The sequence below is a fragment of the Augochlora pura genome, chromosome 7, assembly GCF_028453695.1.
Source record: "Augochlora pura isolate Apur16 chromosome 7, APUR_v2.2.1, whole genome shotgun sequence".
Lineage (NCBI taxonomy): Eukaryota > Metazoa > Arthropoda > Insecta > Hymenoptera > Halictidae > Augochlora > Augochlora pura.
Window position 1 is genome coordinate 21262035 of NC_135778.1, and position 16491 is coordinate 21278525.

Genomic DNA, 16491 nt, shown 5'->3' on the forward strand with positions numbered 1-16491 from the left:
GAGAAAGGTACAAGAGTAAGAAATAAATTTGATCCAAAAGGTAAAGAGTATATATTAGTTGGATACTCGAACGAAGCGAGAGTCTATCGCTTGTGGGATCGTGGAACCCGGACTATCTACGAAAGAAGACACGTGCGTTTCGTTGAAGATCAGCAAACAACTGTGAGTACAGATGAATATGAAATAGATGATTTAATTTTGGAGGAAATATGTAAAGAAAATAATAGAGATACTGATGAAACAGAAAATAAAAATGACATGCTGCAGGAATCAGAATCCGAACAATTAGATGAAATAGGAGATGCGCCATTGACACCGCAGCACGGAAGAGGAAGACCAAAATTAATGAGAACTGGGAAAAGAGGTAGACCCAGGAAGATATTTCATCCAAAAGAAACATCAACCACACCAATCAACGTTGAAAAAGCTATGAATCGAGAAGATTCAGAATTATGACTAGAAGCAATGATAGCAGAATACGATACCCTAATGAAAAATAAAACATGGTTACTAGTGCCAAGACCCGAGGACAGGAAGGTACTAACCAATAGATGGGTATATAAAATCGAATATCATAAAGATGGCACACTAAACAAATACAAAGCGACACTAGTTGCCCGTGGTCACACCCAACAGAAAGGAATAAACTATGAAGAAGTTTTTGCACCAGTTGCACGATACGAAATTATTCGAACACTGTTAGCAGTAGCAGTGGACTGTGAAATGTATGGCCTATGTATAAGGTGATCTAACTGACGAAATTTATATGGAACAACCAGAATTATTTGAAAGAAATGGCGAAGAGGAAAAAGTATGCAAGTTAATCAAACCGTTGTATGGGTTAAAACAAAGCGGTGGAGAATGGTAGAAAAAAATTGATGCATATATTACAGCACAAGGAGCACGACGAACAGAAGCCGACCCGTGTCATTGCGTTTTTGGAAAGGATAAAGACGCGTTTTTGGAAGGAACATTGAAAAATTAAAGGAAGCCAAATGTTTACCAGAGTCAAAATTTGAAATGACCGACTTAGGACCTATCAACGAAATATTGGGAATCAAAATAGAAAGAAACGATGAACTGGACAGCATGAAACTTTCACAAAGAAGATATATTGAAGAGTTGATCTGAAAATTTAATATGCAAAACGCAAAGACCGTATCTACACCTGTAGAAGCAAACACCAAGATATCAAAAGAAATGGGACCGTCCAATGACAAGGAAAGGATGGAAATGAAGAAGAGGCCATATCGTGAGCTCATTGGAGGAATAATTTACCTAGCAAACGCAACGCGACCAGATCTTTCATTTGCGGTGAGCATATTAAGTATATTTGTTTCAGATCCAGGGAAAGCACATTGGGATATAGCCAAGCGACTCTTGAGATACCTAAGTGGGACGAAGCACTATGGTATCCGATAGGCAAGGAACAATGAGAAGATACAGGCATACGCCGACTCAGATTGAGCAGGTGACGTTGATGACAGAAAATCGTGTACTGGGAATGTCATACTATTAGCCAGTGGACCAGTAAGTTGGAAGTCAAAGAAACACGGTTCCGTAGCATTGTCGACGATGGAGGCAGAATACGCAGTTTTATCAGAAATATCACGCGAAGTAGTGTATACGAAGAGAGTACTCGCACATATGCAATTTGAAAGATATGTAGAATCACCGATAATAATTTATTGTGATAATCAAAGTGCTATTGAACTGTCGAAAAATGCTATGTTTCACAAACAAAGTAAACACATTGACATCAGTCACCATTATACCAAAGAATTAATTGAAAAAAGAATAATAAGTGTAGTATATTTAAATACCGAAAACACGATGACAGACATACTCATAAAATCGTTGTCAAAGATAAAACATATGAGATGTGTATAAATGTTAATAGATTAAATGAGTTTTATGTTTATTATGAATAGTAATCAATGTTATAGTGGCTAATTGCGATAGGAGGAGTGTTGGTAATGAGGATCACTGAATTACCCACATAACCGAAGCAAAGGACACCGATCTTTTGCACATGCGTCATTCTGATTCTGAACGTCCCGCGTGTATAGTAAACGATCGTCCTGCATTATAAGTGTTTTATAGAATCCACATTCATCCACCATTATATAATAAATATATTGTTCTTTATAGTGCCCGGCGCGTAGTTCATTTAGTTATACCCGTGAAACCACGACATCTACCAGCAACACATTTTGTTCAAAAAACATTGTTTTATTAAGCCCAATTTTTATTTAGCGCTTAGGAAAATTTTCATACAAAGGAGCATTGATCATGTGCGAATTTTCGGCGCGGCGGGCCGACTACTCGTACCGAAAGGGTTAATCAAACGATCACAGGTTTGTAAAATGTACGACTGCGAATCGCTTACATAAACGTTGCAGTGACTTATTTTCAACAATTATTGAATTTTTATATCTTAAAATTCGTTGAAATTAGTAGTAAAAGTCTGCCACTAATCATGTACTTCGAATTACTAAATTCGTCACAATAATTGTTTACTACTGCTTGAATTCTGCGTTGAACGAGTTAACCGTTAATTATTCTCCTGCTAATAATTATCTATATTACTGACGATGAGATAAAATTTGACAAAGAACCCTACACGTTTGCAGCATTACTTTTAATATATTAAGAGACAAATTTTGTTCCGCGTCGCGCTCTCTTGACTCTTCATCATAAAAATGTAAATTTGCATTTACATCCGGAGCGTAGTTAAACAAAATATTTTGCAAGCGGGTCCTGTGTAAATCATTTCATAAAACTCGGGATTTGCGTACATGCTTTCGGTTCGGTTACAGGAGACAGTACGCAGGGAATGAGAGAATTAAATAGTTTATCAACATTGTTTGAAGCGGCATTTAATTAGGGGAGCTCTGTCGCTGATACACTTATGCCCCGAATCCTTCTCAGCTTGTAAAAACAGTAAATAACATGCGCGAATGAATAACAGAGGCGGTGTGCGTGCGAGCACATAGGCATGCATTATGCAAATGAATAACTATGCAAATGAATACGTGTGCAGTACGTCTCTTTTATGCATACGCGTGCCAACGCATGCTGGAAACGCGGGCCGCTTTGTACGCGCCCCTTGTTCGCAACATAAAGCCGCATCCACATGCGAATTCATCTGTCCCGCCCAATTTGTATCGCCTCTCGGTAACAAAACAAAAATTACCTGCGAAAATATTTATTCTCAAACTACGGGAGAGCTCTGCCAAATATACAACTAACACTTCAAACGTCCTGTAGAAAATTTACATACCGAGATGTTAGATGGTTGTCGTCAAAAATATTTTATTACTAAGTCCAAAGCAACATTTCTCATCTACAGCAATTCCATTTTATACGACTTTTAATGCATTTTGTGCATATGTAATCGAGTCTTGCAATTCACACAACAGCTACGTTGTATCAGTTTATTAAATGCAAATAAATTTGATAATCTAAAAATTACTTTGGAACGTAACATAACAATTTTCAACGGTATCTAGTGTTATCACTGAAGTGTAACATTGTAATCTTACAATCGTAGCAATCTTGTTACTGAAAAAGGCCTAATTTAACACTAGATTTACTAACAAGCCTCTTTATATTGGTTAAATTTACTCTAGATTTAAAAGGAGCCTGTTTATATTAGTTTATAAAAGTACCAATAATTTATTCTAATATTTAATGATAATAAGATATGCTGCAAGTAACACGTATATTGAATAATTGTACATTAAAAAATTAGCGACTCGCGTTTCGACAAGTCCCATAAACCTAGTATTAAAAATACTCTCAATTGCAGATAATTAGACTAAATAACTTTGTATATTAGTTCATAATGAATACTAGTTTTAAGAGCATTGGAACCACTTTTGTTTTATTTTCTCTCAATTGCAGTTCTTCAGGGAATCGAATACCCTGTAATCGCTGGAAGTTGCTCCAAATTTGCACAAACTATATAAATATTCAATTACGTGATACCGTGTGTGCAAAACGAATCAAGCTTTTTCAAAGTCTGAATTTAGAACCCGCATCTCCTCCGAGTTTGTCTGCGGTAACGTAAATCCACGTAACTTCCTCGGACTGTGTAATTTCGCAATGTATTTTCAGGTTGATATTTGCGTGGTTGACGTCGTCTGTTTGGCTTTAATTCGTCGCAAAATGGTACGGAAGCGTGTGCACGGGGCTTAAGGTGGCGCGCGTTGGGCAAAGGATACAATTTCGGTTTGCTGGAGGCTGACGCGAGCCTGTGCATCGATTCTACTCTCAGGTTCCATTAAAATGTCACAATACACCTTTGCCGGGGCCGGAGGAGAAACGGTTTGCGGACTTTCTGTGCGCGCGTGTCCTGTTCGAAGGCGCGTTTGAGCGTAAAGGAATCGCTTTCTTCCGCACGGTTCTCTAAAGCGTGCGCGACATTTTGTCAACAAAAGCGGGACGGTCCGCTCTGTATTCTTCAACCTCTTTTCGCGTCGGCTATTTACTTGGGTTTCGAGACAATCTTTCATTAAAGCCTCCGCTCGAAAGAGCTCTCTCCCGCGAGCTCCTGCGAGCTTCCCCTATTAATTGCGCATCCTTTTCTTTCAGGACATCTGCATTCATTTGAATTGCAACTCTCTCTCTCTCTCTTTCTCTCTGTCTCTCTGCTTCATATGAATGCCTATCTCCAGCATAGATTATACCGAAAGAGAGAGAGAGAGGGAGGGGTGGAGGGGGGGGGGGGGGGGGGCACCAACAATCACCGTGCAATCACGGATGAAGCACTTGCTTGCATCAAACTCAAATGAAATTATTTTAATTAGAATCTTTATCAGGGAATTTCCAAGCTCTCCCTCGGAACTGAAATATGTTACTGTTACTGAAATCATTAATACAAGCTTGTATACTCACAAATGTGGGAGTTTCAACATCATCAAGAATAAGTAAAGTTGAATTTTATTAACGAGTAGCCGATGCTAAAGTATTGTTGAATTGAGCCGTTTATTTTGAAAATGGCTTAACACCATTTGTCAATTTCTCCCGGTTGCCATGGCTACATGTACAACTTCATGTTATTTATCAGTAAAACATTTCAGGTTGCTTATATTCCGAGCAAATACGATAATTCTTGACACATAAGTTTTCAGAGTTAGTTCAATAATTGAACCTCATAGTTTGAAAGTGGTCTAACTCCATTTATACTTAAATCAAGATAATATATTTACTACTGATAATGTCTGAAGGCAGTGATGAAGGCAATTTTAAATAATTAGTATTTAACAAGTTAACCTGAGTTTCTGGACAATTGCGTTAGTTGAATAACTAGTACGTTTAATTAATATAAAACTTGAAATTTAATATTAAATTTCAGAAATTATTTCACTCATGGGGAAGAACAGAACAAGACCATTTAGTTCAAATAGTGAAGAAGAAATAGTAACTAATGATTTAAAGAAAAATCGAAAAAGTAACAGAATAATAGAACAATATTCGTTTTCGAAACTTTTTTTTTTACTTTTGTCCAAACTTTGGAAAATAATGTGGAAATCATAGATCACAAATTTTTAATATCAGGACATTCGTTTTTTACCAAATGATAGAGATTTTGGCGTGATAGAAATGTCATTAAAAAAAATAATTTACTGTTCGTTCCCCATTATTAAAAAGTTTCGGAAGGGTAACAACTTTATTGTAAACGAAATGAGACAAGAAGATTTGGTATCAACAAAATTATTAGAAGATGCAAGTTTTAAAAGGGAAAAGAATTCTGATGGAGAATCAATAAGCTGGTTAAAAATATGTTGGTTGCGTTTTGTTAGAAATAAACCGCATAAAATTGTTTATAAGACATCAATGAATGAAAATGAAAATTTTAAAGTCCTGGATTTATTACCACGTCGGAATAGACCAAGGAAGATCGAAACTATTGTATTGGCACCACTGTATAAAAATATCAGACAAATTACAACAGCAAAATTCAAGAACGTAATTGACCTATTACGATATATACCACCGGAACATCGTGATTTCTTCAAATCCCTTTTACACACACACAATGTAGACGAGTAGTAAATTGTTTTGTGATATGTTTTGTACGTTATGTAGTTAAAAAATGTTTTGAATCGCGTAAATTAAGTTTCCGAAGTGTTTCAAAGATATGTAAAAGAAATTAAGTATTGTTTTTTTTCAATTTAAAGCATCTTAAATTATGTTGAATGGACTTGGGCACCTTCAAATTTTATAATGAATCTGGATGCTAATTTTGAAAGTGGCCTAACTCCATTTTTGGTCAGAAAACGTATGTTATTCACTTAGTAATTGCCATTACTTTAATAGTGTTGCGAAGGGTTCGGCCTCGCCTCGCCGGTGAACTCATTCTTAACACTTTATTCACAATTAACACAATATACAACTCTTATAAGTTTAACTGTACAATAACAATATGTCTAGATCTGTGAATATTATTTACAGTGACTCAAACAATTGATCAAATGTTTAATTTTGCTTCAATTTTTATTTAATTGAACACATGTTACTAAGATATGTAACAAAATATTTTATTAAAATACATACATATTTCTCGTAGTTCATATAATACAGAATTAACTTAAATATATTACACTTTTTACATAAGATTAAATGAAATTAACAAATTATGTAATGATCAAATTTTTGAGTTTGAAAAAATGAAATGTTAGTACTTCGTATACCCACCTTTCGCTTTCAGTACGGCTTCTATGCGTCTTAGCATACTATTTACTAAACTTTTACACTGTTCAGCCTTAATATTTTCCCAAGCGGTTTTAACTTCTGACCACAATTCAATAATACTTCTTGAATTGTGATCGAAGTTGGCAACTGCTCTTTTTAGTAAACCCCATAGGTGTTCTATTGGGTTCAGATCGGGAGACTGTGGGAGACATGGGGACCTCTCGCTTTGACAGCTCGAGAGAATCTCGCGTCTCGCTTCTCATTAAACAACTTCGTTGGCCGGAAACCACCATATCGATTCGACGGTCAACTTCTCCCGATCTTCACAATCGATAGCTTCCATCGTAACAATAGGAACTATAAATTTAACATTCTTAGATACACTTGAGCAGTATGACACATTAGTATCCTATACGTATATTTTTAAGTTCATTGAAATGCAAACCCTTAAATATCTCGATTTGAAGATAAATGGAGTTAGGTCACATTCAAAATAAACGGCTCAATTATTTGTAGAGGCATTTAGATGAAAGTGGTCTTCAGTCAAGATCAAATGATACTGCAGCATAAAATTGGTCAGTTGTTAATATTATTTCGAGACTCCGAGAATAATTCTAAACATTCGTGGACCAATACCTCCGAGCACACTGTTTTTAAATATTAACCGAAGTTCAAGTATTCGTGCTATTTAAATAAGAAGTTTGTCTGCAATTCGCCATCGAAACACCGCAGTAAATCAATCTCTCTAATTATCCTTTCTCATTCGCCGATCCAAGCACCGGATCGAAACTTCTTGCGAACAAGTTCAACAATTCTATCCTTTAACCGCCACCCCTCTTCGAAAACCTCAACCCCCAAACTCAAGACATCAAAAGAGAAGCTACACAGTAGGAAGATCCAGACGTGATCACTACAGTGCAGCGTCTTACGTAATGAATGAGTACACCCTGCCGCAGAACTATGCGGAATCTCACGTGTCTGCTGGAAAGAATTTCTCGAAAATTTCGCTTCTTTGCCATGTGCACATTCGTCACATTTCTTAATCGAGCTATCGCTTTTCATGAAATTGACAAGACCCATTTATCCCTTAGTATCATTTTTCTGTATCCAATGATATATAGACTTGTTTTCTCAATCTTGCACGTTTGCAAGCGCGTATCTTTTTCAAAATGTTCCTTTGCCCGAAAAGTGTAATTATATTTTCAAATATAAACATTGAACGCATTTTAAATTTGCCCTTCGAGGTGGCTGCATAAGCGTCAAATTTTTCCTATAAAATCAATATTATACAATGTCACAGGTGTTGCCAAAATCTAATTGTAATTTCGGCCTTTCGATATTTATCACAGCTACTTACAATTTCTGCAGAGCAGGCAATAATATATAAAAGTACGTAATATTTAGACAGTGGTTCTTTATGCAAAATAAAAATTGTCTCACTTAATTATAGTGCACAAAATTTCTCTTAATAACCGTAACAAATTGAGATATCCTGAAATAAATGTATGCTGTAACAAATTGAGATATCTTGAAATAAATGTATGCTGTAAGAAATTGAAATATCCTGAAGCAAATCAAACAATATCCTGAATTTCTTCTAATGTCTTCACATCTTTGATGCATCCATTTCTATCATGAACGCATAAAATTTGCCGTTTAGTATCATAACTTTCGCCAAAATCATAGGCATCTTGTTCTTGAATGCTTAATCCAGAATGCCGTCCCCAAGTAAAAATGACAATAGCGTACCTGATCTCGCAGAACCTAAATTCCAAAGTTCGAGGAAGTACCATTTATTTAAGGAGCTTTCATTAGAAGATCCAGCATAATTGACAGCTACCGCTGGCAGGTTTCCGCGCGGAGTGTACCCGAACGTGTTGACACTCGTCACCCAGTTCCTGTTATTAGGCGTTTCGACTACCTGCGACGAGATCTCGGTTACAGAGCAGTGTGAGTGCCTGTCCCATCCATCCGTGCCTCTCTCGTCGCACAGTTTCTTCGCGGGTCGTCTTTGCGGAGTCGCGCGTCTGGAATCCCGGCAGTAAAGTCGAGGATCGTCGACTCTGTGAAACGAGCCGCGTGGATTCTGGTTCCCGCCTCCGAATTCGTTCCGCTGCTAACGAATCCCCGCTCGGGCGCTTAAACGAGGCCGAACAGAGGCAAGTTCGAGCGATCGCTCGCTCGGATTCTAATTTCGCTGAGTAGCTGGCCCGCTTGTTAAGACCGTGTTCCGCTCGCAGCAGCCGAAGAGCCGCGGCGCGGTTACTTAGCCGCAGAACTCGCGGAAACTCTCCGGAGAATTCTAGTCTGCGGCGCCGCTGAAAGGATCACCTCCCTCGGCACGCCTAAACGCTAATTGCTTTTGGCTAATTCCTTTGATGAGCCGGATCCGAGCCTCTTTAACGATTCGTTTGCTTGTTCCGCCGCGATGTCGTGCGCTACGCGACTCCCTTTGCCGCGAGGATGCTCTGCGACCTGACGCGCCGATCTCTCGAACGTGATGCCGCTGACGCCGAGGATATTCGGTTTTCGAGGCTCTTTGGGGTAGTCGAGATCCTACGGGCGGAGTTTGACGTCTTTCGTAACGAGAATGAAAGCTGGTGGTGCTGGGCCACCGATTGCCTCTGGGCCGCTGCCTGGCTCTGGGAAAATTGGCGACGACATTGCTGGATAGCCGACGCCGAACTTAAAAGTGTCAACGATTTCTTTATTTTATTCGACCTTACATGTATTGATAAACTTTATTTGTATTAGGAACCTCAATTCTTGTCATTTCTATAATATTTAAAAAATGCATTTGTATTGAAAATGATATCTTATTTCTGACCTAAGAAAATTAATTTGCATTAAAAATTTCATTCTATGTACTAAGAGAATTCATTTATGTTAAAAATATCCTTGATTTCGTTCGGGTTAAGAAAGTTCATTTGTGTCCAAAATTTCATTACTTTTTATTAGTATCAATGTATTGGTCTCTGGGACAATTCTTAGTATACCAGAAGACAAGAGTACTATTAGATCAGCAGAAAGCAACCACTACATTTTCCTTGAAGATTATACTTCAACAGTTACAATGAGAAGAACAATATATTGCCTAAAGTAACATTGCTGTCTTCAGATCTAGCTTTAATCAAAACAGGAACAATAAAGACAATCTTCCATTACTGCTAAATTTAGAAAACATGATCCTTAGTGCTCAGGAAGTACCAACATTCAAATTCAATAATTCTAGTGTCGAGTACAGATGTCCACTTCCAACGAAGCGAATAACGATAAAGACATCCTACAATCAAAGTATTATAGAATTCGGAAAATTGTCTCTCGATGTTTCCTAAATCCGTTATCTCCAAAGCAAATTGCAAAGTAACAATAGCAAAGAAAGATCAATTTAAAAAGCAATACATTTCATTCGTCCACTGTCGACTGTAAATAAAACAGCCAACCATCGTGCGTCCACGACAATCAATCTTCCGAGGTTGCCCGAGGATAGAAGAATCTTGAAAAAAAAAAGATGACTCTTCCGAAGGGAAGGCAAAAGGCGGCATCCGTCGGGGCAATAAGTCACTCCTCCTTTGAATATCTCGCCGCGGGAGAGCCCCGAGTTCCAGTCACCTCGATATTTCAGCCGTCGAAGCCAGACGCGTATTAGAAAGATGATTCGAGGCTCGGCGGCGGGTGCCGGAAGCGACACAGCTGATCTTCGAATATTCCCCGCCTGCGATACGCTTTCGAGAGGAATTTCGAACCTAACGATATAATAGCCGGCTTGCACGCGGGATGTTACGCGTGCTGACGAAACATTTCAGTTACGGAACTTCCATATACTATACCTGAAACAAGGCGGCGCGATACTTGCGTCAAACTAACCGGCGTTGCGGCAATTAGGACTTCCGAAACTGGCCCGGTGTAAATCAGCCTGAGCAGACTGCTGCGTGGCAAGTGTTGCAAGCCGCTTCTTTCGGATCGGCGGAGGGGAGCTGTTTGGTCAAGTAACTGAGTTTGCGCAAACATGCGCCGCACGTCGCGGAAGAATTAATCTGACGATTTCAGTCATTAATTAATAAATACTTCGATGTGAAGCTTGAAATCTTGAGCATAGTTTGAACAAATTAATTCGTTGAGCTTCTGCAAACAGAATGTGGAATTGGTGTAGGAATAAGTAGGCCGAAATTCCTGGATTAATGAGATGCAAGGAAAGATAAATAAGAAAGGACTAGGAAATTTAGATTGTTATGACAGGTTGGCACAAACTTTGTCCATATTATTAGGTTGTCCCCTAAGTTTCTTCCGCGCTACGTTATGAGTGACTCTAAATGGCTGTATTTATATAAATATGCAGGCTCATCTTTTAGCCGTTTATGGCATCGGTTTCAGTCGTCCCAGAGCTCTTTCAAAGTACGTTTCGTTGGTGACAAAGTCTCCCTTCAATTTTTTTCTGCACCGTACAATATGGAGAGCCAAAAGAAGCATTTGCGACACATTACGCTTCATTGCTTTAAAAAGGGCAATAGTGTAAAGGACACTGCAGGCGAGATTTGCACCGTTTATGGGAGCGGTACTACGACTATTAGGACTATCCGCAATGGGTTTAAAAAATTTAGAGCTGGCAATTTCGAGTTGAAAGATAAAGACCGCAGCGACCGCCCAGCAACGACGGATACGGACATTATCAAGACTGGGCTCACTAAAAATCTGCGATATAGTGTGCGTGAGATAGCGGATGCCACTAATATTCCCAAGACAACGGTACATAAAAATTTAATCAAGATGGGATATGCGAATCGATATGAAGTTTGGGTTCCACACCTATTGACGGAAACCGGTCTTATGAACCGCGTTTCTACGTGCGGTTTGCTTCTCCAGCGACATGAAAGGGATCCTTTCTTAAAGATGCTTGTCACTGGAAACGAGACTTGAATTTTATACCAAATTGCGCATCGAAAACGAATTTGGTCTAAGGAAATAGACCTTCAATTGTTACGAAGCCTGGACTTTATACGAAGAAGGTTCTTTTGTGCATTTGGTGGGACTGAATAGGTGTAGTGTACTATGAGCTCCTTCCTCAAGATGTTACGATCAATGCTGACAAATATTGCAATCAACTGGATCAATTAAAAAGCTGCCATGGCAGAAAAACGGCCAGAAGTGGCGAACCGACGAGGCGTCGTTTTCCATCACGACAACGCAACACCGCGTGTTGCGTTGGCCGTAAGGCAAAAATTATTACAATTTGATTGGAACGTTCTACCTCAACCTCCGTACTCCCCAGACTTTGTTCCATCCGATTATTACTTGTTCCTCTCCTTAAAAAATTCTCCCCATGGTAAATCTTTGAAATCCATAAGCGAAATAAAAACGCACCTAGATGAATATTTTGCAAACAGGCTTCAACAATTTTGGAAAGAGGGCATAATGAGGCTTCCTGAGAGATGGAAGAAGGTTATAAAACAGAACGGTTCATATATAACATAATAAATCCACTTTAAACAACAAATATCGTGTATTCATTTCGCATCAAAAAAAGGGAAGAAACTTATGGGACGCCCTAATACATCCAAGATTGGAGATTTCGTAAGGAATACCTGCAACTCGGAACAATATTCTGAATACCCGCAAACATTTACACGACGAAGCTGTACAATAATTAACCCTCTTAGTGCCGGGCGAAAAAGCCAAATTTCACGGTTTTACTAGGGTTTGGAAAAAGGCTCATAAAAACCGAACGAAAAGCAATATTTACATAATTCAAAAAGCAGTGTATTAAAGACGAAAATGAGAATTAAACAGTGACACCAATTTTTCAATATTCATTGGAAATTACATAAATAACAAAGGTATAAGTATAACACACTTTTCGCCAGAGCAGCGCGAGCCGATATATCGGCCTCCGGCATTAAGAGGGTTAAAATGCGGGATTCCACGGTTGCGGAATAAACATTGCAGTAACAGTCTCTGCGAGTATCAACGGATGAGTGTAATAGTTATCGAAACATTTCCTGTGACTTCATCGGATTTCCCGCTCCTGTGACGCGCTCGAATATTTGCATCGAGTACAGAAAGGGGCGTCGTGTCTACAGTTGCAAGTTGAAGTTCAGCGAAGTAAACCGGACGCGAGGCGACAGGGAGTAGCGCGAAGCGTCGCAAGTTTCGCGAAGAATTTTTTATGAGACCCTATGCCGCGGACTTAGGCGTCTGCCATAATGGAGCTTGTAATATCTTCGCGACAGGCGGTGCGCGTTGCGTTCCTTTAACTTCGTGGAAGTTAAGGGGCGCTGTTGCTCGGTGACTTTATCGCGTTTTACGTCCACTGCCGTCGGATGACTTCGCAGTACGTATTGCTGTAGTCGCGAGACAGCACATGCTCAGCGGCGTTCGCGCATTTCACCTAGCAATTACGCCCAAATGAAAATGTTGTTGCTCACAGACAGCCAGACTAGATGAGACTTCAACGGCTTCGTCAGACAATTTTCTGAAATTCCAGGACGGCTCCCGGAAAATAAAGTCCTGTAGTACATTTTCATTTGCGTCCGTAGTCGGGAATGCGACTGGACTCCGGCGCATCCATGGCTGAACCTACTCAAAAATCGACGTATTCGTTTCCATCATTTATCTCCAAAATGAACAGGCACCGTTGAAAGATGAACGAACTTCTGATAAGGTAGAGAGAATATATGCAATCGATTTCTCAGATGTTGCAGTATGTTTGCACGAACATGTCTCCGCTGGTTTATTGCAGTTCAATTATTTCTGTCAACTATTTCTTGACACGGAATTCGAAAATGTGTGTCAAATCTTGTTGAGATACGTTTGCGCAAACATGATAAAACATTGTACATCAATTGCACTAAAAATCCAGCATCTATTTAATTTCTATTTTAATGTACGAGACACAATTTAGTCCTGTTTTTGGCGATATTGGGCCAAACTATTTGCAACGCAAGAGTCGATCGCTGCCCTAAAACGTTTTTGTTATTTTCCCAGTAGTATTTTCGTTCGAGCGTCAACGTTGAAGCCTCGGTCACAATCCCGAGGAAGAAATATGTTCACGGGTTGGCTAGAAGTTCGACGGTACGCGTAAAGAAGCTCGCGTTCGTATGGGGACGCGTGCACACGGATTGTATAACACTGGCGACGAACTCGAGGGTTGCATACTAACCGCCCTCTACAGACCGGGCTGCGAAATCGATGAACTCAGTCCTCGTGTGGGCGTGAAAAGAATTCCGTAACTGGATTCGATAGAAGTTAGTAGATTCGAAATTTTCGCGAACTGTATCTGCCAGGGTGAATGGCTTTCTGAAGATTAAAAATGCGAGTTTATTGGACACGGTGTTCGGGTCCACTCCAGCATGGTCTCGTTGAAATCCTGGTAATTCTAGTTGACTTCTTTATTTAGTCAGACTGTATCGTAAAAATGAATATTTCAGAGACGCGAATCGCATTAATTAAAAGACACTCGGGTTACACGTACCGTTCCATCGTGTAGAGGCTGGTTTATTTAAATACAGCACGCTGCCGGATAGAATCAATATCCAGGAGTTTCATCATGAAGTTTAAACGAGTAATGGCACGAAACGTGGAAACGGGTTGACTTTCTCAAAGCGAAATATTATTCTACCGTCTGATTAAAATGTTCAGGCTCGTTCAACTGAAATCAGCCGTCTATTACTCGGCTGCTTTAACGGTCTTCGTTTCCTCTTAGTAGCTCGTTAGCTTATCGAACCGTGTATCTTTCGCCGCGTTCGCTACTGTGTAATGTATGAAAATTCTTGAGAACGTCCCGGATGTTTATTAACGAAGTCGGTGAAAATATAATTTTGTTCTGCTATGCGTGTCACTGATAATTATGTTATCTCATTTAGGCCGCGAGGAATGTTTTAGTGGGTTTTGAAAGAATTTCTTTCAAAATGGAAAACTGAAAAGAAACTGCAGGACCGTTCGATTTGTTTGCAATGGCAATTGTTACAGAAAAATTTATTAAAAAATCCTCGGCAGTTAATCATTGATTTCGAAAGGGCCATTAAGCAACGAAGAATTACGGATTCTGTTCGAGTAGACGACGGATTTATGGGATAGAGAGGATCTCTGGAAGATTTGTCACGGTCAACAGAGGGTTTTCAGTTCGTTTGAAACTGTGGGTGGTCGCCATCATAAAACAGCACGTTTCGCTGTCGTTCGTTGACACTTTCCTCATTTTTTCTCGCTGGTACAACCTCCGGAGAAGTCGCTCTAGTACTACAATTTCGTTTCACAATTACTAAAATCGTTTGACCGTAAAAAACATTTGAAAAAGAGTGCCCAATTATTTTGCAGCCATAAATCAAATGTTCCCGAATAAAATTGAAACAATCCGTGCTATTTTTATAGTTGATTAATTGCTGTGCAGAAATATTTCCAAAACGTGTTCAATAATTTACAGGTGGCATGTATGCAATAGATCAAATATTAAGAGATTGGATTGATAGCAGCTATTCTCGTAAGTTACAGTTCTCCAGAGAAAATACTTTAATCGATATATTTGCATAATTAAAGAGTACTCGTTTTTTCTCCTTACAATAAATTTTGTTTTTTCTTCTTAAAATATTCAAAACAATGCTAATAGGTGACATCACTTGTATTTCCGGCGTGCACCTTGTAGAAAATAATGTAAGTACCAATGCATCATGTGGAGGACATGCAATGCCACATGAACTTCCTTTATTGCTTGAAATATCATGAAATAAACATTCTTGTAACATCTTCTAATAAAAAATTAAAACATCTTATAAAAAGCAATAAAATGTATTTCTTTAATGTTTTCTATAATTTGATATTCGTAAGCAATTTGCGATAGTTTGACATTTACACTTCTTGCAGATTTAAAAAAGAAAACAGTGTCTAAGATATGGCATGTACAGACTCGTCTCCAAAAATTATCTTTTTTTATAAATGTATTATTATTATAAGAAAGAAAAATGTTTTATTATGTCTTTAAACTATTGTGATCTTAATTATATGTGAAGATAAAATTAAATCAAGTTTTGATCATAGTTTAAAGATAAGTCTCCTACAAACACTCCTTAATTTTTAAAAAACATGCGAAACAGCAGTTTTCAATGCAACCCCCTGGTAATTCACACCGAAATCCGACGGTTCTCGCAACTTGAAACGTACCGTACAATTCGAATCAAATTAACCCGTGCTATAGGCAGTTCCTGGCCGAGCTTTCCAAGGGGGCGTGGCGAGGAAGTCGCGTGAAAGTTCTCGAAATCACTCGGAGAAGAGCGCTACCTTCCTCGAGAGGGGAACCGTAAAGCAGCGGCGCGAGATCGTCCATTTGCACCTAGGAACTCGTTTGGCAGCGTGAGCAAACATCTCACTGCTCTGTTTCGAGAGCAGGCGGAGGCGAAGGGCAGTGCCAAACGATCCCGGGGCCAGGGTCCCTTTATTGGCCAATAAACCGTCCCGCGGACCGAAGAAAAAACAATTCTACTCGGCGACCGGCTGATCGTAACCGGACGGAAGCATGGGATTACGTCTCGACATCCAGCTGACTATCCACGTTGAACACCTGGGAGCGAGTTACGGGGACATTTGCCTTCGCGCGTCTGCGGTTTACCGCGAGCCACCTGAACATGTAATTGGGGATCAACGAGAATTTTCTTCGCCGCTAGGAACCGCGTTCTCCGCTCGCCTTTTCATCTTTGTCCAAAATCTGCTTCCCCTGTCGCAACATGCGTGGAACCCGACGTGTTATCATATACAGGATGGCCCACCTGACTTCTGCACCCTATAATCTGCCCATTAGGATGATAA

At 39.4% G+C, this 16491-nt stretch overlaps 1 protein-coding gene across 1 annotated transcript; it reads left to right on the plus strand.

The window, feature by feature from the left end:
- Window positions 1-465: 465 nt before the first annotated feature.
- Window positions 466-1131, plus strand: LOC144473708 (uncharacterized). Its single transcript, XM_078187831.1, has 2 exons — window positions 466-743; window positions 969-1131. Exons 1-2 carry the CDS (start codon window positions 466-468, stop codon window positions 1129-1131), a joined length of 441 nt encoding a protein of 146 aa, XP_078043957.1.
- Window positions 1132-16491: the final 15360 nt, after the last annotated feature.

Coding starts and splice junctions, on each gene's coding strand:
- LOC144473708 (XM_078187831.1), top strand. CDS start 466: ATGATAGCAGAATACGATACCCTAATGAAAAATAAAACATGGTTACTA. Junction 744..968: donor ATGTATGGCCTATGTATAAG/GTGATCTAACTG, acceptor CGTTTTTGGAAG/GAACATTGAAAAATTAAAGG.